General features: G+C 41.6%; 1 protein-coding gene across 1 annotated transcript in view; it reads left to right on the forward strand.

The window, feature by feature from the left end:
• LOC144818189 (versican core protein-like) overlaps positions 1 to 27236 on the forward strand; it is a 181417-nt gene that overhangs the window by 64468 nt on the left and 89713 nt on the right. Inside the window, exon 6 of the mRNA XM_078675329.1 lies at positions 16294 to 16587. Coding sequence (XP_078531455.1) covers positions 16294 to 16587 — 294 coding nt within the window. The remainder of the gene's footprint in view (positions 1 to 16293; positions 16588 to 27236) is intronic.

Genomic DNA, 27236 nt, shown 5'->3' on the forward strand with positions numbered 1-27236 from the left:
GCCAGAGTTTTCAGGTTATGGAACTAGTGAAGAAGGATATGGGTGTGATTAACCACCGAGGTTTACTTTGTGCTGCCATCTTTACTCTCCCAGGAGCATTTTCTGTTTCTGACGTCGTGAGTGATGCAGTCAGTGACCAGAAGTGTTCCTCGTTGAGATTCTGTGATACATTTTAGGTTGCATTTGCTAGCTGTTTTGAACATTAAGAAGTTGTGGTAGCCCTAACATTATCTTCGTTTTATTTCTACTGTATGCTTTTATGTTTGTAGCTGTAAGCTAGCAATTTAATATCAACAGACGGCATGGACCAAAGATCAGAAGTTCCCAATTTAATCAGCCCAAAAGTCTGAAAAACTCAAATGCCTCCCCTAACAGTCAAAGAGAGAGACAGTCGCAAGGCTTATGGAAAAGTTTAATTGTAGCATAAATCATACCTGTAAAGTTTTATTGCCTGCTGAGTGGCTTGGAAAATGTTAGCTTTTTCTCTGGGAGATGAAGGAAAGGGCCTGCGTCTGTGGAAAAACGTGATATAATTGTAAGGTTATAATAGCTGGTCATCTGAAGTATTTATAGATTCTGCTTTCATTAGGTGGAGTATTTATATACCTCCCTTATATGGGTACAAAACGGTTACAATGTATCAAACTGCTCTCGCCATGACTATTTGGATTCACATCCACAAGTCAGTCTGCTGATGCAAAAGTGGTAATAGTAAGTTTTGTGACTGCAAAACTGCCTATGTTAATATACTAGATATTCATGCTTTCAAACGCATTGGGCACTGGAATTAAGTTCAGTTTCAGTTTTTATTTTTAAATTAGAGATCCAGATCTATTAATCAGATCTAAAACAAAAGAATCAAAATCCATCTATTAATACAACTGCAAAAAAGAGCTAAACATGTGAAAATGTTCACAACACATTCATTAATTACCTGGACAGTTTATCATCTCCGTTGCATCTGTTGCCATTGTAATGCCATATTTTTTAAAAAGTGGTTTTAAAAATATCTGTTGGTACGTTTTTAAGGCAGGGCATAAAAATACAGTATGTTCAATGGTATCACAATTACATAAGGTGCAAGTTTTCTCCATCCATCTTACACTCTTCTGTGCATCCATCACAGTTTTTATGATGGCAAACATTTGAATCTACTTAGCATTATACATCTTCACACCCTATGCACTAAATTCCAGCTCAAATATACTTGAGGATTGGCTGCTTGACAGGATTGTGTACTATAACGGAAACAGTGTTTTGTTCTACATACCTCTACATGATTTTCCACGGAGAGGTTTTTCATAGTATCTTTTAAGTCAAGTCATGTAAAATAAAATTTTATTCAGTCAAAAGGCCATAAAAGTAACACAGACATAAAAAAAAATATACAATGGGAGTAGTCTTAAAAATAACAGGTCATGAAAATAGACAACATTTAAAAATCATCCAATATAGAGAATTGCATTATGATTGCTATCTTTTCCGGATGAAATAGGCAATTTGTATAAAATACAGTAATGAATAACACAAATCCAGCGAGCCCAGGTATAGCCCTTCCTTATGGAGTCTCAGGTTTGATTTGCATAAAATTGAAACTAGGAAAGAGCATCTCAGCTCTGAATATGAAGTGCAAAATGAAGCGAAGTTGCTAGTGCTTTGTACTGAGGTGCCATCACACCCACAAGGCGGCAGATCCCTTTTCCAGACCCCAGCAATGGGAAAGGCACATTTGAAATGCAACATTCGCAGCCTGAGATTAGTTAGCCAATATCGATATGTGGGATTTTCAATCCACCCTAAGTACGGCTCAGTGCTACATGTAATGGATACAAGAGCGTACCTGACAATTGAGCCCTTGATCTGGGCGCTTTCCAGGCGAGTATTTATTCAGTGGTCCATTTAACATTGTTTAACACACACCTTGTGTTCGAACCCAGCCATAGAGGGATTCTCATACAGATCCGTTAAGCCTAATATCATCAATGTGTCTTTCACATAGGACAGGTGTCTCCAACCAGTCGATCAGGAGCTACCAGTTGCTCTCAGACACCTTCAGAGTAGGTCACAGTCTTGAGTTCATTTTTAAATAAGCACAGGTTCACATTTTCCTTTTAAAGTTAAGGGAAGGCTGTGTTTATTTTACATTATTATCTTCAGACTGCAGACAGCAGGGTCTGATAATGAGCAGTGCTAGATTCATATTTATGATTTAGACTGGGGCACAGAGGTGAAGAACTGGAACACTGAGGTATTTAGCTCTTAAATAAGTCCTTGTCAACTCATTATTGGAGCTGTGAACAAATTGATGTTTCTGAATGCTTTTAAATGGAAGAAAATTAATGGAAAGTTAATTTAATGATTAAGTTAATTCTTCATTTCAATTTTCTACCATTGCAAAGTGTTGCATTTACAAACAGCAGGCCCCTTACTCCCAGTGGCCAGTAGACACTGTGCCATAACTATAACAAGAAAAGACAGTAATTTTTTTTAAATGAGAGAAATTTAAAGTGCAGACACTTTTTCCTTATTATAAACTTTTTTGCAGGTTATTTTTCAGCAGTTTAAATTTCTTCCATTAAAAAAAAGATTGTATGTTTGTGTTATACATGTAAACGGTGCCACATATGGTGAAAGGTAAGTCCTGTGCTGCAAGTTCATACCGCATAGGATCTCAGTCACCCATACAAATATATCTCCTTCATAGGTACACAAGTTTATACATCCCTAAAGACAGCGCTCTCACTGACACACCTTGTCATAGTGCCCTTAGTCAAAGTATTTTGTTCAAACCATATTATCTGGCTCTATGGACATTAGGCTTACAGGTAATGTAGCTGGGCGTTGGGGTTTCTGGTAACAATGCACAAGTTGTTTAGCCTTCAGTAGCTCACAGTGATTTTCACTGATCAGAAGTAGCTCTCACTACAGAATGTTGGAGGCTCCTGACGTAGGATGACTATGGTATCTGGTTGGTCTTTTCTAATGACAGGCAATCAGCCATACATGTTCTTGGCACAGCGGCCTCAGTTGTACTCCAGATTTTAACCCAAAGTAATAAAGGGGCCAGGCCAATTAGGCTATCCAGAAATGTCTGTCCCAGTTCTTTGTCACATATTAGAGTGGCTGTGCTTCCCGGGACTGACAACAGTCTGCCGGTGAAGCTGGTTTCTGCTCCTTGGAGTATCCCAGAATTATTAGAACCCCACTGCTCAGCACCATATTTCCTGCCGAGATGTACTTGCTCCTACATAGGCTCAACATTTCTTTTATTAGTTTATTTTGCAGCTTTCGGGTGATTCTAAATACAGCTATAGAAAAGTCGAGAGATCCTCTAGCTTTGTAAGTGATAGATCATGCAGATACTCTTGTTCTCCCAGTGAGAATTGGAAGAGGTTTCCTCTGCAAATCTCACTTGTATTATAGTTCTTCTTCACTATAAGACTGTATTACTCTATATCTGGTAAAGGATTGCTATTGACTAAGAAGTGACAGATCTCTTAATTCTGACACACTTTGGAGATAACATATTCTTTCTTATAGCACAATCAAGATATAAAACTTTCTAGCAAACTCTGTACCACAGCTGCTTTCTTTAATTGCACAAGTCAAGAGTGAGAACTCTCTGACAGTCTCTTCTGCACCACTGTTAAGATGGAGGACTCATTTTTACCATCATGAGCTGCAAACAGCAACCCTCTAGTTCCTGCTTCTGTATCACATCACAATGAGAGGTCTCTCTTCTCTGGCCCGGGGAGACTTGAGTGTTATCCCTCTGGTGCCGCAGGAAAGAAGCAGTTTACTCTTTTACCCCATATCAGCTTTACTGCTGTATACCTTAATTAGACATTGGATATCTGGTCTAATTGGCCTTTGTATTGATGAGGCTTAAATTGAGAATTGTTGGTTGGTTCTCAGTGCTTAATTTGTGAAAAATAGAAGTGCCAGGGCCCTAGTCAACAGGCCACTTCTGCTTGCACTGCCCACTGCCTCTGTCACTTACAATAACGGCATAACTAATATGTCACACTCCTACAAGTGTGACAATTCTGACCAAAGTTAAAGCAAAGGCTTTGGCAGCAGGTATTAGTCATTCTTAATGTATATTGGAGTAATAAACAACAGTTGTTGTACTCAACTCTGAATTTATTAAAAAAAACAGTGCCCCCATGTGGCAGACTGTCATAGACACTGTGTTGACAATTAAGTGCCAGTACTGCGCACCATAAACCACCAGCTCAAATTAAGCACTGGCATCAGGACTAAATAATTTAGATCAAATAGAAGTAATAAGTGTAGCCTGGGAGCTATTAACTACACAAGGAACAAGGATATGATCTCTATGTTTGAATGGGGAACATAAATGTATATAAATAAATGAAACTGTAAGAGAGGCGTGTTTGGGATACATGGGGCAACACACAGGATGGTGCAGGACTGATAGATGAGAGTCAATGCAACTGTCGCTGTCTGTGATAATGCAGAATGGGATCTGACATGCAATCCTACAGTGCAGATCTTAAGATGCGGGCACGCTTAAACAGATAGGCAATGCGACTGTCAGTTTCCATGTCCAAAACTGATTGGAATATTCTAAATCAATACTCATCCTGTGAAAGAACACCTTTTCGTCCTGCCAGTCAGATGCCTGAGACCAATTGTGATCTCACCATTTCTGGCACCTATGGACATTGTTGGCTCCATATTCTATCAAAAGTGCTCTTACCAGAACTCTCCCCCATTCTGCTGGCTGACTGTCTGGTCCATATACCTCCACGTTTATTACCTATTCTTCTTCATATTTGTATTTTTATCCCAAGCTCCCTGAAGCAACCACAAGTTGCTATGTAGCAATTTCCATAAACTCCAAATGAAGAGAAATAATAGTACATTTTATGAATAGTTTTCTTATGATTAAGTCAAGCCTTTAACTGTAAACTGCTCCCAGATTTCCAGGAATGCCCCCTTTGAAATAGCACACTCATACTTGGGCATGTCGGTGTGCAGTGCTTCTGTCTTTAATATGAGAGGATGTGGTAACAGCTAAAACTGCCGACTTTGGCACTGAGGAAAGGGCTTCCTGTCTCGGCGTTGGTTCAACATCCTGTGATTCTGGGCAAATCACTTAATCTCCCCTTACCTACAAAAAATGAATTTGTCCTTATGTAATGTAACTGGTGCTCATGTAATGTGCTCCGATATCTTCTGTTCGAGTTCCTGCTATATAAAAACTTCAACAACAAAAAATTCTACTTGTTAACACAGATGCTTTCTTAAAGGCTTTAAATATACATCAAATAGAATGGGTCTCATAACAATAATATTATTGACCGTTCGTACATCACCACCACAAACGCACCTGATACTTAAATATTGGCAGTTTGTATCACCAAAAAACACTAATGCTCTTTTCTTCAACTTTCTAAGGATGAAAGGCAATATCAGCCCTGACAGGAATCAAACACATGCATTGCAGGATTTTCTTAGACATCAATAGAGGGTAATTCTGGTCAGAGTTGCAATGTTTGGTAAGCAATGTTGGCCCTGTTAACAGGGTATTCTACAGATGCCATTTATGAACAGGAGGCTTAGTCCCCTGGTATGTTCAGTAAACATCACAAGTATAAAAAAAACATCCTAACCTAATTGTTGGCATCTTGAGGATTTGTCCAATTCCAGCAGCCCTCATATTTAAGCAAGAATAGAAAATGCTGACATGACTAACAGCAAAATAAATACCAGCTTAAAACAGCAGATCTTTTTTGTTTTAAAAGGTCAAGAGATCGGCCACGCATTGAACCATGGCTTCATGTGAATTAGTGGAACTTATGTGCTTCTACACTCACAAAACCCCCTACTGTTTCCGAAAGCAGGTTATTAACATGAAAGGGTGTGAGTTAATAAAATGAGATATTCATTCTACTATAAGCCTCAACTCCCCCCTCCCCCCACACCCACCTTGAGCTTAAATCCAGTCAAATAATGTGTAGGCAGTGCAAGGGGGCACTTTTGAAGGTTTTGGTACTGGGTGGCCTAATTCACCCATATCTACCTATATGAAAGCGTTCCCCAAAAACGTTTCTCTAGCTGCCTCTAGATAGTGGAAACTTTATCTCAGGGAGGAGAGGGGGCAGAGAAGGGGCATTGAGAGCTGGGGCTAGGCTAGGGCCAGGGGTGCAGTGGTAGGAATTATAGCGCGCTGGTATGTGAATGCATATTGTCAGTCCTCCCAGTTTGTGCTTGGGCAGGGTCAGCAGAATTATTTTAGATTAAAAATCAACAAAGCTCTGTAAACCACATGTGCCAATTTCCTTCAAGCTATGTAACTCATGGCAAGCCTTTGAATACACATGTACATGTTCTAAGAGGGCCATCTACAACAATGGTGTGGTAGTTAAAGATAAAAAATGTTAATGCTACAATGCCTCATCTCTAATAAAATTATAATAAAAAAGGATATTGTAGCCTTTAATGACAGAAGGGCACCCTATCTCCGTGTACATATGCGCTCTAAAACTAAAATAGCCTTGTAACCTACATCAGGAATTCATAACACCGCCCACTTTGAGAGGCATGCTACATCACATGGTCTGCTCTGCACATTGCCAGGATTCTGGAATCTTAGGAGATGTGTGACCAACACACACGTCTCACACATGAACACACGGTTACTGCTACTACTCTGTCATTGTGTTCATGGGTCGTGCAGAATCTCTTAAAGTAAAAGTGACACAATGGGTATAGAGGAATAATATTGCGAATGTGTGTGTGTATGTGTGTGTGTGCAGGTAACACCTAAGTTTACTAGTAACCCCTTTTCACAAAGGTAAGAAAAAAGGGTTATGATAATTCTCATTTCTAAATTATCATCAATTGTGTGCCTCTAAAACAAACCTGATGGATCTTTAGCATTTATCAGGACACTGGTCTGCCTTAGTCTACCCATGGAGTGTGTGGCGTGAGGGGCACTAGTAGAAATAATATTATGATACAACACAATAATAGGATAACAGGTATAACAATGGCCAAGAACCAGGAAGGAAGACCGATCTTGCTAGACTCGCCTACCTACCTCTGAGAGTTAGATGATGGGGCACTAGGTGTAACGTCCTCCCAAAAGCTCTGGGGGTCTGCAATGGGAGTTACTCCTCCCCAGGTGCAGCATTTTGCAAACATTTAAAATGTGAAGAAGCCATCAAGTCATGCAGACACCTCAACAACAACACAAAAAACAATGATGTGGAGGAACAAATAGACCCAAAGTATTAATAGGGTACATTCAATTACTCCTACGCAGCGGTACCTAGTCCCATCTCATTAATATATATTTTTTACAAGGTCACATATCAACGCTTACTCCTGATCATAACCAATATTTATTTACTTTCATTGGTTTACTGCTTAAGAACAGTTGTTCAATTTCCTTTTTTCATCATTCATTTAATCTACATAAAACATTAACACTCAATAACATAGACACAAATATATAATTATACAAAAATTAACCAGTAATCATTTCCTAACTCCCTAAATGCAAAAAAAAGTGTCCGCTTTCTCAATTCACTGCGGTCCACTGTGAGGTAATCCTTTGCACACTTAAGGTACCCTATCCACCTCTATATCTTTTTCCGGTGTATATGTCCAATTTGAACACAATCATTATGTTTTTAACAGATTCCTCTTTCCTTGTCTGTCGACGCGTTTCAGCCCTGTTACTTGGGCCTCATCAGGACTGGGGTGTAAGGACCAGCTATGCAGTACTGCCCCTGAAGCACCAATATTACAGTACCATCATCACCATTTATACAGGCGGCATCCAGGGTCGGATTGGGATTGAAAATTGACCCGGGCACACAAAAACAAATCGGCCCCCATTTGCATAATGCCTTTCCTCAAATCACTGCTTCAGCGCAATTGCATTAAAAAGAAGGAGTGGGGGCTTAAAAAAATGCACACATTACACTGGTGAAACACACCTGAAAACAAGTGAGGCCACTTCTACTGAGGCCCCCTGCCCCGCTCAGTATGTGCATACATTAATGGGCCGGCCAGCGAGACAAAGGGAGTGATACCTCTGTCTGTTGCTAAACCGGCTGTGGTAATGAGCGCCCATCTGCCTGCAGAAAGGCCATTCAGCCACCCACTGGGCCGCTGGCTGTATTCCGAAAATAGTGACACCGCCCAAAAAAGCAGCCCACAGCAGGAACTCAGACACCGGCCTCTCGGGCATTGCCCGAGTGCCCGTGTTACCAATCCGAGGCTGGCGGCATCTCTTGTTATGCCCGCTACAAACTCAGGACTTCCTTATGTCTCGCAAGGCTCTGTCAAACCGTTCTTGTCCTGTATACGTGCGCCCGATGTCAGCTGCATGTAACACCTCACTGATATTCCACTGGTTTCCCAACTAGCATAATTCTGTGCCTGCCAGGTCACTACGGTGAAAACAACAACATAATTATTTTGTGTGTGTCTAGCATCCTGGCACTCTCACACTATCAGCTGTGGAATGTGGTAAGAACTGTTTTCAAACAAGTGAACTTAAGGAACTGAGAACTGCACTCCATTTTGGGGGCTGAAACGCATCCTACCATGTAGAAGAAGCTTCTCAATGAGCCAGGACAAAAACAGCATGAGAGGATGTAACTTGGAACAGAGCAACCAGTTGGAGGGATTTTATACAGAGATGACTTGATACTGCTGGGAAACAACTTTATAAAACAATTCACCACATATATTACTTTCTTTTACGACTGTTGAAAAATACATGCTTTCTACATAACAAAATAACTCTTACACACTACATTACCTTTGCTACACTCTAACTTGCTTTAACTAAATCATTAGACACAATTTGTTCAAGTGAGTTATACAAATTACTGCCTGAAACCGATCTGGCAGCTGTAATAACATATCGCCCATTTGTATGAGAAAATAATTAATTGGCCAGCTGCCCACTTCGCACGTCCTCTACTTGGCGCGGCAAACCCTTACTAATGATAGAATGCATGCTGTATACATATATCTTCTATAACATAATATACTAAATGAAAAATGCATGATGATTGTGAGAAAAATTCTCGTTTGTGTGCCCTTTCAAACAGTTGTTGCACAGAAAAGAATGACACAGCAATGGTACTGTTAACCAATGAATATCGCCTGCTGAACATTCGCTGCATTTTCACACATGAATGTGAGCCATGGGGGAGGATCGGGCCTTCTTCAGGCTGTCTGTGTTAGTTTTGGTTGTCTTTGGTTCTTGTTGTAGGCCAGGGAGTGGATAGTCTTGCGTATGGTTTCAGGGCTGATGTATCCCGCCTGCAGACTGATAGCCATACATAGTGTGGTCTACTTGCTGGTTAGCAGCTTTAGTCCCACTTTCTCAAGTTGCTGCTCTTCAGAGCTTTGAGTGACCGCTTTGATGTTTACCCACTGGTGGACAGTCCAATGAGTCCCACACAATTTGCACCTTACTGTGCTTTGGAGACCAGCCGAATCTGAAGAATTCCCCAGATCTTTTATTTCAGGTTTACTTTTCCATATTTTCAGTAGTACCTAGATTAAACCATGCCCGGTCCTCATTATACTTCCTAATTTCACTTCACTGTACATTGTTTTGGATTTCTTTGTAATGGGCGGGAAGCAAATGAATGAGAGGGGTGCATTTCACAAACGACCACGGAAGAAAGGGGCCATTAAGCATGTTGCAGTTGAAACCTTCATTAGCCTGGCTTTGGTTAATGTTTCTTCAGGCAAGCCCATGAACATGCTCTGCCATTTTAACTGGATGCCCTTTCGCCAGACCTTTTGTCGGATTTAATGGAGTTTCTTTTATATTGCCCGCACACACTGACACACACACAAAGCCACACCCACTCAGACGTGAACACGCACACTCTGAAACACATGCATAGAGACACACAAAACACAGAAACATAGAAACTTAGATGTAAGCATGCACACATTCATACACCCAACGGCACAAATGTTGAAACTCACAAAGACAGATACACATGGACATAAGTAAATAAATAAACATACGCAAAAACACACATACACAACGACTTAAAGGTAAATAAAAATATTCCAAATGATGCTGGTATAAATGAATTGCCTTCTGCTGTTGACATTATTTTCTGCTTAATTTGAGCGGATGGTTTCCGGTGCTCGGCACCGGCTCTTAATTGTCAACACCTGCGCTTGTGGCAGTCTGCCATAAGGTGGCGCTGTCTGAGATGACCACATCAACAGTCAATTATTAATTCAGTATATATTAAAATTGACTATTACCTTCCGCCCAAGATGTTCTTATAGCTTTGGGGGCATGGAATAGTCTGAACTGTCACACTTGTACGAGTGTGATGGTTAGAAGTTGTGTTGTCAACGGCCATTGACAGCATGGTAGGGGCAATGTGTAGTGCAAGTTGCAGTGGCCTCCTGAGGAGAGCCCTGGCACTTCTTTTTTCACAAATTCAGCACTGCTTGGGGGTGACACAGGCACAAACCTGCACCATGAAGCAGGCCTAGAACAGGTGGAGGTGAGTCCACAAGGACATTCTTAGTCTTTCTTAGTGAGTCATTTGTAGGCCTGGCTATAACAAAGGCGGGAATACAACAAAGGCTTTGTTACACACCCATCACCAGATGCCTTGAGTTTTCCTTCCCATGAAGTCTGAGCCCATGAATATTGATTGACCCGAGTCTAACTTGGTGGCGCTTGAGTCGTGAATGGAGGAAAGGCATGGAGCGGATGAGGATGAGGTGAGGAGGGTACACGTGGAATACGACCCTTCTTTGGAACACAAGCGACCAGTGCAACCACGGCCGTGCCTAGGCCATGGTGCTGTTACCCAAGGGGCCGGGGCCTGGCTCTGCCACTGAGACAGTCACATTACTCTCTTCCCCGTGAGCAGAGCATTGTAATGTGAAGGCCAAGCAGCACTTTCTTTGAGCTCTTTAGACAAACATGGAATGCTGTTAGTAAGAGCGAATACATATAAACTGCAGTTTCAGTGTTAGGTTCATCATAGACACCAAAGGGGTGAACCGCATTTACACATCAGCAGAGAAAGCCAAGGCGAGAGACCGCAGGCAGCCTGGGTGGCCCTGAACCGTGCCTTTTATTTTTTTACCTTACATTTTTCTCTTTTTCTTCCCTTTTCTCCTGTTCATTCAATCTTTTGTGTTTCTATGTTTATTGCGGCCAAAGTGACTCTGTTTCAAAACACAGAAGTGATGAGTGATGGGACCGACAGCTTGTGCAGCATTGGAATGCTTCCTGCTAAATGGGTGATTACGCTCTCTCCAGGTCTAGCAGACATATTCTCTGTTATGTTTGCTGATCTGTGTGGAGAAGAGAGTGATAACGCTATTAGTGCTCAATTGCTCTTGTGCTGGTTAAGCAGCTAATGATTTACTTCCGGGTCGTCTCCATTTCCTCCGGAATTCAAGGCGGAGATGCAGTCTAGTGGCTAATCTGTTGACTGTGGATTTAGGAGACTTGATTCGAATCCCAGCATCCCACTTCAAGTCACTGTGTGCTCACAGGCAAATCCCATTTCCTGACTCGGGCTCTGTTCGCAAATTTGCCAAATTGAGAATCTTTAGAAGTTTGTTGATGCTCAACATTTTTCGCTACAAAAACAAATGCACAAGTGAAGGTGTTTCCTTAGAAGAGTTAGGCATGTAATGCTAAAATATGGCTGATCACCAAACCGAATACGGGTCAGTCGTATACGGTTACTTATCGAACTAATATTGAAGGTGGGAATATGGCACATATACGAGGGGTGTTTCAATAACTCGAACGAAGGAATACCATGGCAATCCTGCGAAAAGGACATTAAAAGCCTAAGTCAGCCTCAGTGACTGACAGTGAGACTGTTGGTCATTCATTGTTCTGAGGAGTAAATCTTGCCGTATAGACGATTAGCCAATATTAGTGTGATTTTCTATTTGCGTGTCTATGTAACAGTCTTCAAAGCTGAGGCTTCGAATGCCTGTGTGATGCAGAGATCATGTCACAATTCCTGATATCTGTTTTTTTCAAAAAAATCAGCTAAAAGTCTTAGGGCCAGATTCATCAAACCAAAATCCGCTCGCAAAGGGCCAGATTCTGAGAATCTGGCCCTTTGCGAGCGGTATTTTTGCATTTGGGATGCATCATTTGGGGCCGCTATAACCGCAAAGTCTGACTACGTGGTAAATAGCAAGAACTTGGAAAAATGCACTTTAGTGCATTTTTCTAAGTTGTATGTTACACACACACATGTCCTTGGGACATGTGTGTGCGCAACACCAGTGTACATTACCATTTCAGGGGTGCAACAGGGTGTCCTTTGGACACCCTGGCACCCTTGAAATTGTTTCCTTATTCGCTATTCACTAATTGCGAATCGCAAATGAGGAATGACTCCCCATTCATTCCTATGTAGGAATGAATGGGAAAAGCCATTAAAGGCCCATAGGAATGAATGGGAAAGCCATTCCTTATTTGCGATTAGCAATTAGTGATTCGAAAATAAGGAATCAGTAGAAATCGCGAAAAATATTGCGATTTATGCATGCATCCCGTATTGCGAGTCTTTAATAGCAAATCCTTAAAATTCGCTATTAAGGACTCGCAAAACATGACTTTGATGAATCTGGGGGTTAGGTCTTTACATTCGATCCTTACGGCTCAGAATGTCCCTGCATTGTCTCCAAGGAGTAGTACGACCGTACCCTGTGTGTACTCTCATACACGGCCTGCTCATTCATGACAGTTCCGATGGCAAACGTGTCTTGCGTGGCCACACTCACTCACTTGGTTTGTGTTATATCTGTTCCCGTCGTGCACCAGTTTCACTTCATTTCTGGCCCCTATTTGATACGGTGTGAATCTCGTCCTCGTGATTCTTTTATACATCTGGGAATCCCTGCAGTTTACGTCACCAAATGGCCTGGTTATTTCAAAGAAGAAACACACAAACTATTGATGTGTGCCGTGTGCCCTGCTCTTCAAAGATACAAAAGAGGAGAGACACGTTCCTCTCCCCTGCCCTGGGCCCTAATGTGTTTTATGTTGAAAGGCTATTTAGCATCCATACCGACAAGTACCCACTTTCGGCATGCTGATTTCAAATATTAACTTGTGCTGCCAGAATGCAATAATTCCTTAAAATAAACGCTATTTCCCTGCAGTGCCAGAAAAAGACTCCCTTCTTACAGCCAATCTATTCTCTGTCTCGAAGAGGAAACCAGTGTGTTACCCAGACTAAGGCCTCTTATCCTCCCGTCCTTTTTAAGAACGCCATCCATTGAACGGCTGTGAAGACACCACAATATCATTCCTGTCTTTGCTGCTCAGGTGGGCTGAATCATAGCTGTCTCCTGGTACTCATTGGTTTATAGCCCTAAGCTACTGCAGCTGGTCACTGCATCACTTCCTTTGTGCAATATGACTTGCACATCTTTCTTTCTTCCCACGAATGGCGCGTAATTACGCAATGCGGCCTAATTGAGTAATTAAGAGTAAATACGCCAAGTAAACTCGCTGAATCTGCGCGATACTACGCGGGCGTAAAGGAAATGCCACCAAGTCTTATTGAAAATCCTGTCCTACACCACCACAGCTCATGGACAAACCAGGCAGAGCTTTATCATCATCTACATCTTTTAGTTTTAAACTTAGAGATCAGCTCGCTAACGAGCATAAAAAAAAACCCAGAAGGGTTCCAAAATCATAGTGCTGTTCTAATGCATCAACACTGCCATCATGTGGTCACGCAGAGAACTTCTTTCACTTGCATTTCTTTGATCTCACTCCAGCTCGAATCAATAGCATATAGGCAATATGCTCAAACCTCTTAAGAGTGCTAAATTAAATCAAAGTTTCTGCTCCATAGCATCTGCTTGACTGACTTTCAAAATTAACAATCTCGATAGCATCAAATCAATTAGCTAAGCTACTTACAAACTGATTCTGTAGCAGGACGGGTCGGGATCTGTGCCCCTCAATCTCGGACGTTGGGAATTGGGTGTAAACCCACCCTAAAGTAAATTGAGGCGTAAAGACATATTAGGCACCAAATATGAAATAGAAGTAGCATCCTTTAAATGCTACATAATTACATTTTTTTTCCTGTAAAAATTGGGATGAAACAAGTAAAGCCTTGCGAACGCTCATGTGGCTGCAACGGCTCTGCACTGATGGCTAGAGCTCAGTGGCACTGGACTGATTGTATGGATTGAAATTGATTAGAGAAATGTGTGCACCTTTTCTAACATTTGCTCTAGTTGCTTGGTGTAGGAGCTGGTGTCAGAGTCACTTCCATTGTCAACCAAGTTCCCCATGTAGGGGGAATTGGCACCGCAAGGCTTCTGGCTTAGCTGGCCTACGCCAATATGAAAGGGCAGGAATGCACCATATTTATGAAATACGGTGCATTCCTGTCCTGTCCCCCTGCGCCGGAGCACAATTTGCTGCCTAAAGCGAATGCAGGCACCCTTGCACCACGGTGCAAGGTTGTCTGCGTTGCATTCAGGATTATGTTTGTGTAGGAAGGAGCACCTTCCTGCGCAAAAACAATTCAGAGAGGTATTTTCCTCTTTCTGTGTGTGCTGAAGAATGCAGCACACACCGAAAGAGGAAAAAACAAAGTGAAACAAAAATATTTCTCTTCATTACGTCTGCTCTGTGGTGGCGTAAGGTTTTGGAGCTTCCCTAGGTTTACGTGAATAAGTAAATCTGTGGCAGTATCAAAATCCATAAGCGTTGCTTTGAAAAACCCACTGCAGCGCCCATAGAACGCCTTCCTTGGGCAGAATAAGGCAACGCAGCGACTTGCCTTGCTTGATCTTACTCCATATCTATGAGGCCATGAAAAGCCACGCAGAGTGGCCTTGTGTGGCCTCATAGATATGATTGAGAGGTTTGGGAGGCCATAACATCAAAATAAGTGATGCTGTGGTGTCACAAGCCAATCATAAATAAACCCCCCAATCTGCTGAATCCACTGCTTGTTTTGTGAGCAAAAGCATTAGATTTTACAATTTGTAGAAGTTATTGCAATGATGGCGCCTGGAGTCTGTAGAAGGTAAAAATGTAAACCATTGTCTCTTGTTACAATAAGAAATCGTGCAGTGTGGATCGTACAAATGTGACTCCTACCACTACTACTACTGCCATCACTTCTGCCAACACTATTACTTCTGCTACTACTACATCTGCTCCTATAGTCCATCTACTACTGCTACTGTCATTACCCCCAACACATTTACTGCTACTACTACATCTGCTCCAAGACCTTTACTACTACTACCCCATAATACTACTGCTGCTACTACTTTAAGTACTATCATTACTACCAACACACTTACTGCTATTCCTACATCTGCTCCTATACTTCAACTATTACTGGTACTACTACTAATACTACTACTGCCCAATAATACTACTGCTAATACTACTATCACTACTACCAACACATCTACTGTTACTACTACATCTGCTCCTATAAAGCTACTACTACTGGTACTACTACTAATACTACCAATGCCCCACAACACAGCCACTGCTGTTACTAATACTATCATTACTACAAACACATATACTGCTACTACTGCATCTGCTCCTATAAAGCTACTACTATGGGTACTACTACTACTACTACTACTACTACTGCCCATAATACTACCATTACTTCTACTATCCTTCTTACCAACACACTTACTGCTACTACTACATCTGTTCCTATAAAGCTACCCCTACTACTAATAATGCTTACAATCACCTCATATATTTCCACTTGGAATACTTTTGCAGCATACAGCATTTACCCCACACAGACACAGCCTGTTCCTTTCATTTACTTGGCCATGGTTGGCTCTGTAAGGACTGAACATATGGACAGCCGTGGTCCGTGGAGGTAACAGCGGTGAGGTGGTGGGCCCGGTAAGGGGGGATTTCGAGGGACAATGCAGAGGGAAAATTAAAGAAAGAATTCATCTTCCCTCAGCATCGTCCCTCGAAATCCCCCCTTACTCGGCCCCACTGCGATTCTCCAGACATCAGTTCCAATGGAAACATCCGTTTCTGTCCATATCACGATCACAGAGGAGTTTGTAATCAGTTCTGTTTTTTCTTTGATTTACTTGTGAATTTCCAGGAGGAAGTCACACCTACCATTTATCAATTGGAACCTTTGTGCTTTAGAATTCTTTAGTTGTTTGTTGTCTTTAGTGGTATACATGCTCTCAATCCGGTTACCTGGACGTGTGAATATAAGTTATAATGCAACTTTATATTCCTTTACACAGGTGAGGTGTTCCACATCAGTTCTCCAACCAAGCTGACATTTGAGGAAGCAAAGGCGGCCTGTGAGAACAAGCAGTCTATCTTGGCATCTGTTGGAGACCTCCATGCTGCCTGGAGGAAAGGTTTCGACCGCTGCGACTATGGCTGGCTATCTGACGGCAGTGTCCGGTACCCCATCTCGGTGGCTAGACCTCAATGTGGAGGTGGACTGTTGGGGGTACGCACCAAGTACCGCTACAGGAACCAAACCTACTTCCCTGACCCTCAGACCAAGTACGATGCCTACTGTTTCCAAGGTAAGCGTGTGTCTCCCATTCATTTCTGGGTGATTCAATCACAATATCTCTGTGGGAGTGTCTAAGGAGTGGACACCTTTTTTTTATATTTTGACTTTCTTCACCCTGAGGGGCCGTTTTTAGATGCCTTGAGGATGCCTGCACACATTGGACCTAAGCTGCTATATTATTTCTGTGAGAAGCTGTGTCTTGTTCATGATTTTGGTGTAATTTACCTAATAATATCCATGAGTAAGCACACTGATCAATAACATACAGATTTAAGAACTTACTTTAGAATAACCCTGATGAGTGTAAATATTATAGAAATGTTTCACACCTCAGAGGATTAAATACAGAGGATGAAGAATTAATATTTGCATTAAATGTGTTTTTCTAGATATAATTTGTTTGGTGTGATCCATGCATTTTTTCGGGATAAGTAAATATACATAATTTGCTTTCCACTGTGATTTTGAAGCATAAGCCCTCATTTACATGAGGCTTGTGCCGCAGGAGCATCACTTTTTATCACTATCCGATGGCGCAGGCCTCTCAATCATATCTATAAGGCGACACAAAGCCACCTTTCGTTGCTTTGTATGGCCTCATAGATATGGAGTAAGGCAAGGCCCTATTCTATGTCAAGGAGGCATTCCATGTGTGTTGCTTTAGGTGTTCCCGCTCAACACCTATGGAATTTGACACTGGCCAGATCTACAACATCACATACACCTGGGGCAGGACCAAAAACTTACACCTACACACAGCAGGTGTAATGAGGAGAAATGTTTACATTTCTTCTTGGTTTTTTCTCTTTCCATGTGTGCTGCATTCTGTGTGCCCCTTCCTGCTCAAAAACAATCAAGCCAACAGCACAGACACCCTTGTACCGTGGTGCAAGGGTGCCTGCGTTGGAGTTCAGCCACAAATTGTGTGCCAGCACAGGCTGAAAGGACAGGAATGCACCATATCTTTTCAATATGGTTCATTCCTGCCATTTAGAATCGGCATAGGGCAGCACAGCAAAATGACTTGTGGTGCTTCCCTACGCCAACTCTTTGTAAATGAGGCCCATAATTTGCAATATAATGGGACTAGTTTAAAAATCCATTTGTGCATGTAAAACTATGTTTAAGGACCAAAATGAATGTATTTTCACCTGTCACCTAGAAACACAAATGAAGCCTGGCAGGTTTAAATACTTTTACTACAGTCTAATTGTACCCCGCAACTGTGTAGACGTACACAGGAGTAAACCTCATGCAAGAAGTGGGAAGTGGTACGACAAAGGAATGGTTATCATTAAGATATTGCAGATGCCCCCTAACTTGTGAATTTATTGGTCTTCACAAACTTTTTTCCTACCCATTTCCATGCTGGCAATGGTCGGGATTTACTATATTTCTTGGGTGGAAAGGGGAGCACAACACCATCAAACCTTAAGGTGGGGCAGCAGAAAAGACATTTCCTTGTAGACAAGTTTTCCCTAAGAAGAAGAAAACAGAAAGAACATGAATTTGCACGGCATGTTGTCTCTCCACAAAGCAGAGTTGTAACCTGAGTACAACTCACAATGGGGAAATAGCAGTTACCACATGAAATCCCAGCAGTACACCTGGAATGCTGCCACTGGTGCAGCATTTTAGTCATACAACTGGGAATTTTTATGAGCTCCCAAAAGTTATACATTTACACCTGTGCATAGCACTGCAAGTAAATATTAATCAAGGTATAAATATTCAGCAACCTTTTCCAATTCTTCTTTAAGCCAGTTGCTATTATGAAGTGCTGAATATTGCAATGTAACACTTTAGTGGCAAACTTACAAATATGTCATGAAATGCAGCAACCAAGACTTCTGTGCTGCATTGCATGAGAAGGGGAGAACAGGACAGCCGTACCTGGGTGGACCTAGCTAGGTGTGCAGGCCAGGATCGGACGAAACGGGAAAAACCCAAATGTCCTTCCTACCTCCCCGTGACTCCATGTTACAAGTCATTTGTCGAGTCAAAGTTGGAATTAACATAAAGGTCTGTGAAACTACGCAAGACCACTGGGTATAACCGTGAGTTGTACCTTCTGTTATAATATTCCACAGGTTAGGGTGCGCCTTAGCGTGTGCACACCACCGTGGAATTTTTTCTGGGTCCTGACGAATGCTTTGCTAATAATGCGTTTAAGCAGAAACATGTTGACCATTTCTTAAAATTCTGGATGCCACCAGCCACTTTATAGGACTGATTTACATCCATTTCACGTTTTTATTAGTATTTGGGCAGCCTTTAATAAATCATTGGACAGGCAAGTCCCAAACACTTTTTAATCATCACTTTCACATTACGCTATCTATGCACACATGTATCTAACATCCTGCTCCACTGTAAGTCAGGCGTGGAAGCACACCAGGGAAGCATTCGGCTTCTTTGGTGGAACCCTATGATGAAGCATGTCACCGACCAGGTCGGTGAGTGAGGGTTCTTTTAAAAACATTCTTGGTGCCTTTTTTTCTCTTTAACTTTTTAGAACAACCATTTTATGGTTGTTTCTGAGTCACTCTTTTGTTGTTGAGTAAGAGAACAGGCCAGCACCATATCTGAAGAGATATAGTGCTGTTTCTCTTTCTGCCTGCTCAGGTCCTCTTTAAACCTGCCTTGTACCATCAAGTGGTGTAAGAAAAGCCCCCACAGCGCCCACGGTGCAGGGGGCACCCGAACTTTGAGCCCCCTCTAGCACTGGCAGGTCCATGGCCTGAGATCTCTGGACTGGGAATGGATTGTGGGGGGGCAGGGGGGGGCCTCCTGCATGTACTTTGTGGGGGGGGCCTCAAATTTTGTTACGCCACTGGTACCACCCCCACACCATTACATCATAGTGTCTGGCATAGGCTTTGTATTGGAAGGGTATCCTGCCAGTACAAATTTCAAAGGTACCCTTCCAGTAAAAACCACTAGGCTTAGACCAACTTTAAAACTTTTCCCACATTGGATGCATGTGTTTCAGTACAGCTCGCATTCAATGTTGAAAAAGATAGGAGAAAAGCAAACTTTTTTGGCGCAAAGCCCTGTCTATCATTTTTGATAAAGAAAGCTTTGTGCCAGAGCCATTGGTGGTTTCATGAGAATGCTATTATATCAACCACAAAAAGTCCCCTTAAAGCAAAGCAATTCAAAGCAGCGGGAAGAGCTATTTGCATTATTTTTTGGAAACTTTCCAAGGCAAAACAAATTTTGCACTCGAAAGTAAATAGTATATATAACTTTGGATCAAAGTGGGTCCATTTTTGTGACTTTGCACCTGCGCAAAGCCTCGATAAATCTGCTCCGTTGTCTTCCGAGCTTTTTGACGATGGCTAAAAACTGTAAGGGGCCATTGACAGTGCAATAAAACCAGGTTATTGTTACCTTTGTTCTGAACAGCTGAATCAGTGGTGACTAATTGGAAACATGGAACTCCACTGTGAGCTAAATAAAATCAAGCAGGGATCTGTAGGTAGCTGGAGCAAAAAGGTCTGCAGCCCAGATGCTCAGGGAGGGAAAAGGGAGTGATGTCATGCTACAGAGTGCCTCAGTGAAGTTTCCTCTGCCTCCTGCTGCTAGCCTGGTTCTGTTCTCACTGACTCAACTCTCCAAGTGCCAAAGACACATGTTATGCATTTAGTTTGAAACAAAATGGCTCGAGCTGTCCACAGGACAAAAGTTTTCTCATACACCCCTGAGAGTTTCTGTCTTAATCATTATCAAAACAAATCTTTCTCCCAATGAAAGAGACATTTCTCCAGCGCCGTCACCATTAGTTTATTGCCAAAGACATAGTAGTATCCCCTTTTATGGAAACATTTATTTCGTTCTCTAATTTTTACAGTTAGAAATTGACCACCAACTTCCTGAGCCAGAAGACTCCAGTCTGCCATTTCTGCTTTGTTTTGGTTACACAAATCCACAATCTCTTTTCATTTGTTACTATTTAACGAGTTAAACGAAAGAATCAGACTGCGGAATCAGCATACACTGCGTTTTATCAACAAAGATTATCGTCCAGTGCATAAGTAGCCACATCAGCTCCCACATGAACAATTCTGCCTGTTACACATGCATTGTAGGTTTGAAATGTTTTGTGTTATAATGGTTTAGTGAAATTATCCTTAGTACCTAACTAAATAGGCATATACGAATATCTCATAATTGGTAACAGAGAAGACCTACAAAAAGATATATTTGAAAGAATACTTTTCTAGAAATATTCTTCTTTATTAGAGGATTGATGGAGAATTACATATATAATTTTAGAATAACAATAGTGAGATAGATAACATGTCTGCATAGTTCAGTGTTATTCAGTCAGACATGTCTGCGCAGGTCAGTGTTATGGAACTTTTTGAATAATTTGTAAGTGAGGAATACTAATACACATGCATCAAGGACCCTTAGATGGTTATGGTGATTCTGTCTATTCAAAGTCATGTTTTAAAAGGTGTATTTGATTCAAGATCCAGCAGTGGCCGCTCCGTGTTAGATGAATATGTATGGAATAATAGCATTAAATAGCTTGAGACCAAAGACGCCCATACATAGAAGAAATTTGCTGTATACATTTCTAACTAAACCTAAACCAGTGATGTGAGCATTATTATAAACACAAATCAATCATAGGCCTACTCTGAACCCAATAACAACAATGTGGTAAAAGAAGTGTCCTAAACTATAGAACATACTGATTACTAAATGGAATATTAGGGTGCATTCTGTGCTCAATGGCACCTGGGAAATCTTTCTGGGTGGATACTGACCAAGCTAGGGATGTTCTTGAGGATACTATTTCCCTAGAATGCTTAATACAGTCCAGTCAATCCTACATCAGCGAATTGGCGAGATCTGCTGGAAAATAATTCAGAGCAATGATCTGTGTGCTGAGTATGGCCTAAACTATTATCCCAGGAAAAGGATTGAATGTGAACTCATCTATGGAGATACCAGTCACTCACCCCAGACAGCCAAAGATTGTAGCTGGATTGGAGGAATCATGTTAGGGTAGCTTGCAATGTTCTTTGCAAATAGTCGGATCTCAGCTGTGAAAATAGTTTAACAGAAATGTATGGAAACTTCCAAAATATTGACTTTAGAAAGCACTGCACTGGACATTTCCTCAGACTTAGACTTCATTCGCTGTTCATCATGTATGATGAATGAAATTATCCTACATAATAAGCCACAATAAAATATTTATCATAGACTTTGATCATAATGAATGGAGAGCCTTTGCTTAAAAACATTTCTTTTTGTAAATCATAATCAAGTGGCTAGGAGCCACCGTTACATTTATTAAAATGACATGTCTAAATGAATGTCTTATTATAGGCCACTCTGACCTGTTGAAAACTTTCAACATCACATCTTGTCTAGGTGTGAGCATAACTCACTTAATTTAATGTAGTGTAATCTCGTGGAATTACCTAAAAACCCCACAGGATTATGTTTGAATTATGCAAGAGGAGTAATTCTGCATTCAACGCTGTTTCTTTGAGCAGAAATGCCTCTTAACATTCAAAATGGACATGAGGATGTATTTTGAGCTAAGAAATAGCTTTAAATGCAGCAGTACACAAATAGTGAAAGCGAGCAGCTACTCACACTCGCCAAATGTGCTCTCTCTTTAGTATTTCCCCCCCAAATTACTCCTAATTATGTGAGAAGGAGTAACCATGTGATTATCAGTAATTCCACGTCAAATGCGGAATTACTAAAATTACTCTAATTACTCAGGCCTAACTGAAAGTCCATCATGTGTAATCTTGACTTCAATGGCTGTACCAACATAATGTGCCTTCAATACACCATCCACCACGTTACTCAAATCATTTAATTCGGAAAAGTCACTAATCACGTACCTTATATGCTCTTCCACTTCAGCATTACACACAAAAGATAAATCTGTACATATTTTTCTTTCTTCCTGGTAATGAGTGAATAATTAAAACTTATAATGAGTTTTCAATGATGCAGAGATGAGTTAAAAGATGGTTGTTGTGTCCTTGTACCAGACAAGTGGAGTTTAGTAATAATATTGAATGAGGTGACGTGGATTAGAAAAAAGAGTTTCTCTTCTACTGTCATTCTAGTCTTAGTCTCGTGCCAGCCTTCAGGCTAGGATAATCAGTGCAAACCCCATTGAGTGTATGGCCACAAAGGTGAGTTGTGGCATCTATCAATTGGAAGAGACCTCATTTTTTTAGAGTTTCTTTAAGGGACTTGGCCTCAACATTATCTGTGTTATCAAGGAGGGGGTTAAAGTCTCCTAGCAAAGTAAAATTCACATAGCGAACTACTACAGGGTAGGTGCCTCCCCATCGTAGGCAAAAAGCTTGTGCTAGGACCTGGAGGGCGCAGTGGCGTAGCAAAGGGGGGGTAGGCCTCGAGCGGCATGAGTTTTGGGGGCAGCGGCCTCCACCCCGTCATACCTGCCATCTCTGGGGCGACAATCCACCCCCCACTCTAAATTTCAGCTGTCTCAGGGCAGCAAAAGCAGAAGACTCTCACCAGCACCGCCCCCACTCTTCAATGGGGACGCCCTGAGGCAGGAAAAGCAGGGACCGCCACATGCGGCCACAAGGCTAGCTACGCCACTGGGAGGGTGATACAATAGACAACCAGCGAAAGATTCTGATGCACAGACCCTAGGACAGAAGACTAGGATTTCTGCACCTTTGATGGTGTCCATGTCAAAGGTGGGACTTTGAAAGCTTTCACAGAAGATAATGGCTATTCCGCTACCCCATCCACCTGTTCTGTTCTTGACACAGTAGTTTAACCAGACGGTATTGCTGCAGCAATATCAGGATTACACTAAGCTTTCAACCAGGTTTCAGTGAGGAACAGAAAATCCAATTTCTTCTTGGTATTTAAATCAGTAATGTGTTGTGCATGTTTACTTAAAGAATGAGCATTGATGAGACCTCCAGCAAGAGTAGTTTCGGGTGAGCTGAGTGCCCGAGAGGCCAACGAAAATGGCTCTAGAGGACAGCAAAACTAATTTCTGCAGGCAATGCATGCAACAGGGCCCATTAAACTTGCTGGGTCCTATAAGTGACAGTTAGTTGTGGGCTGGTTCCTAAGGCTGTGGAGGAACTGAGAGGATTGGCCATGCCTAGCTCCAGATGGGCATAGTGGCCAGTAAGCCAGTTTGGAAGAGCTGAGTTGGGGCATAGCTAAGCTATAGATGGTGCCGCAGGAGCAGTGGTATCCGAAGACCCCAAGCTGAAAGGGCTCACTGCAACCCAATTATGGCTGTCTCTTACTACCCAACCATTTGCCTTATATGCCTTATATGCTTAGGTCTTCATGGTCCCTTCCCATGCCATGTTTCAATACAATATAATTGGACAGATGTTAGCCTCTGTAGTGAAGGCAACTGTTCAGATTAACATTAGTCACTTCATTTTATTTTCCATAGGCCACTTTTGGTTGCCTTAGTGAAATATTCTTTGCATTATATATGCAGCTTCATTTTGAAGCTAATATTTCGTCATTTTGTGAAGAAAGACTTTACACTACATACTTGTCTGTTGGTCACACTGAATGTATATTCACTTGATGAATTAGGAAAGTTATATCACAGTATAGCTGTGTTCACATAAAGCTGAATTTACAATATCCGAACCTATGCATTGGTTAAGTTACAGCCACACTGCAACATTGCAAGACAATGCAAAAAATGTATCTATAGAATTATTAAAGATTTTATTTACATCCATTTGTTCAACAGATATGCTGGAAATACGTCGAAAGCAAACCTGTAAAGTGAAACGTTCCACTCTGCTTAAATGGGTCAGCCCACTTTAGCCATTATCCCCTTGCACTGTGAGTGAGGTCATTACCTGATAGTTTGCATACATCTGCCTAAAAAGAAGTGCTCTTCAGTGCTAGGGCTGGTTCATTAATACTTTACTTAGCAAATACGTTTTCTCTTTCCATTCGTTATCTCTTTTTTATTTTCGTTCAGTCATTCTTGGTTGCTTAAAACTGTGTCTTTAGTAGTTCAAAGCATACTGTAACTTGTCTTAGTGCCAATAAAATCATATTGACCTCTGAGGGATTCTACACATGTTCTAAGTTCACGTGCCTGCTAGGTAGCACTCTTACTGTTTCATTACAATTATTTGCAATAGTTAATTGTATGGTGATTGTTTATTTCATACAGCCAGCACATTTGGGTGGCTGCATGTTTTCTTGGTTTTTTATCTTCGTTTTGTGGCATATGCTTGTAATAAAAATGGTATCAGTAGAATTAGCTTGAAAAAGGCCAGCTCTATTTGATCTGCCAATGCTTGTTAGCTATTGTAAGCAGCCACTCTTTGCCGACACACACTCATAGAAGAGTCACTTTGTGTGGGTTTGGTCTTCGGGGTGTTTTATGCCAATTTATTCATGGCATTCTCCACTGAAACATCCATTGTACATGTATCTATGTAAAGAGAAGCAGAAACAATCGATAGCAACCTTTGCTTGTACCTTGGGGTACAAAAATCCTTACACCGCGAGTGTCACTAGTTTACCCAGGCACTACATGCATTAAAAGGCACTTCAAGTTTCCTTGGTCATTTTTTATATGACATCGGCAGCCTCATTGACTTTGGTTTTTTTCATCCCGAGTTGAAGCCCAGGTTTTCCAAACATAAGCTGTGTGATCTGAGATACATCATGCACGTCTGTGTTTCTGAACTGTAAACAGGGCCCACTTAGAAGCTGTCTTCTTCTGGATTTAAGAGATACATAAACATGTGTAGCCAGTTTCCAATTCCAGCCAAAGGAGTCCTTTCCTTCTCTCTGAAACGGCAGCCAATATTTACTTTTTTGTGGAGTGTCTCAGTGTTATAATGAAGGCTTGCAATATTGCACTACGAAATGCAAACATTAAAAGCTAATTAGCAACAAAAAAGTCTAGACTGGTGTGCGGGGGATAATCCAAAAAACATTGTGAATAAAGGACTGTGGCTCCAGGCATCCTATTAAAGTAATATCCATTTAACTCACTCCAGGAATAATATACTTTAATTTAATTATCCGAACTTAATTTCCTTACTTAAACAATTTTGAGAAGAACAGAAGTGAGCTGTTCTACATTGATAAAAACCGCCCGAGCCCTATAAACAGTGATACAGTCAATCTAACATCAGCCCTTCCTTCCTAGCATGAAAGGGCCCATTAAATGCGCCAGATAGCCTTTGATCAGTACAAGAGTGGGCCGGATCATTTCCGTCCTTTTTGTAGTGAAGAGACTGCCGCATTCGTTAGGAAGTGCTACTTCATTATGAACACAAAGATCACCCTCTTTACTTAAGTGCTTGTGAGACAGGAGCTGCCTACATGCAATAAAGGCATCCTGGGAACAATGCAGAGCAAGCTGCAGCATGTCTTTATGCATTAAAGTGAGCACAGAAAGTAAAGGCGGGAAACAGCTGAAACACCTCCAGCGGCACCTGTAATTTTTCACCTCTGCGCGACCTCCCTTACTCTAGACTGAATCTTGCTGAACTGACGATCTCAGCAGCACCCACCCATCTGTGAGAATCCCCAGCATTAGTCCTATATCTGTGCTTTCTGTCATACCTGATAGGTGGCCAGTCTGCCTTTCCCTGTGACCTCCTCCTTGTAGAATGGTTTCGGCATTCCATCCCCTGAATTGAGTCTTCTGCATATCGCTATACTTGTAGATGAGGCTTCTGGTGTTAATGAGCTAAATTTTTATCACGTTTGTGCATTTCCCCCCAGGACAACAAGCTTCCATCCTGTGCCTTGTGGCAATCTAATGCCCTTTTCTGTGAACTGTCGTCTTGATTTCCTTCTTTTGAGATAAATAGTCCAGCCTACTTGATAATAGTGATTCGTAAGAGTAAAACAAGACAAAATAAGGTACTGACATCATTTCACATGGAAGAACTAGAGGAACCATTGCACTAATCTCTTCTCCTGGCCTGTGCCTTCACCTCTCCACTTGTTGCTTTTGTTTTATGTTGTGTTTTTCAGCCCTGTCCCCCCTTCTCTCCTTTGTGGCCATTTTGCCGATTTCATAGTAAAGGCATGAGCTCCCTTTTCCCCTCCCGCCAGTGTACTTTAGCACAAGAACATCTACTTTGTTCTTCATCTGCTAAATCTACACACCATTTACACAAAGACTCCTTAATATTATGCCAAGCAAAGTTTTACAATATATTTTTCAAGGAAAAAATGTATGTTGCCCCCAATTACATAGAGTTCCATGAAAATGCCTTCTTCCGTACGGTCAACGAAAAAGGAGAAGCAAATGTGGCATCAGGGGTATCCTTTATTCCAGTGTACATACCTGCATTAAATGGTCCAATGATGAGAAGTTTTCGCTTCAAGGTGCCCCCTACAGTGAAAGTTACCCACACCTTGCAGTGGCTCTGAACAGCTGCTACAAGCCTATCCAGGGCCCAATCAGAGTTTATTGGAAAAAGAAAGGGTAAGAAATACACAATATAGAAGAAGCAGTTCGAGTTGAACGCTTATTCTCTACTGACTTCACTGCTGGGTTAGGCAGAGAAAAGGGTGAAAATGGGCTTTTGCTGAAGAAAGATTTAATGATACACGTTTCAAAGCCTAAACTCCTGCATGCTGGCAAGTTGCTATGTGTTTAGCTGCAGTTGTTATAGC

This window comes from Lissotriton helveticus, chromosome 2_1 (genome assembly GCF_964261635.1).
Source record: "Lissotriton helveticus chromosome 2_1, aLisHel1.1, whole genome shotgun sequence".
Lineage (NCBI taxonomy): Eukaryota > Metazoa > Chordata > Amphibia > Caudata > Salamandridae > Lissotriton > Lissotriton helveticus.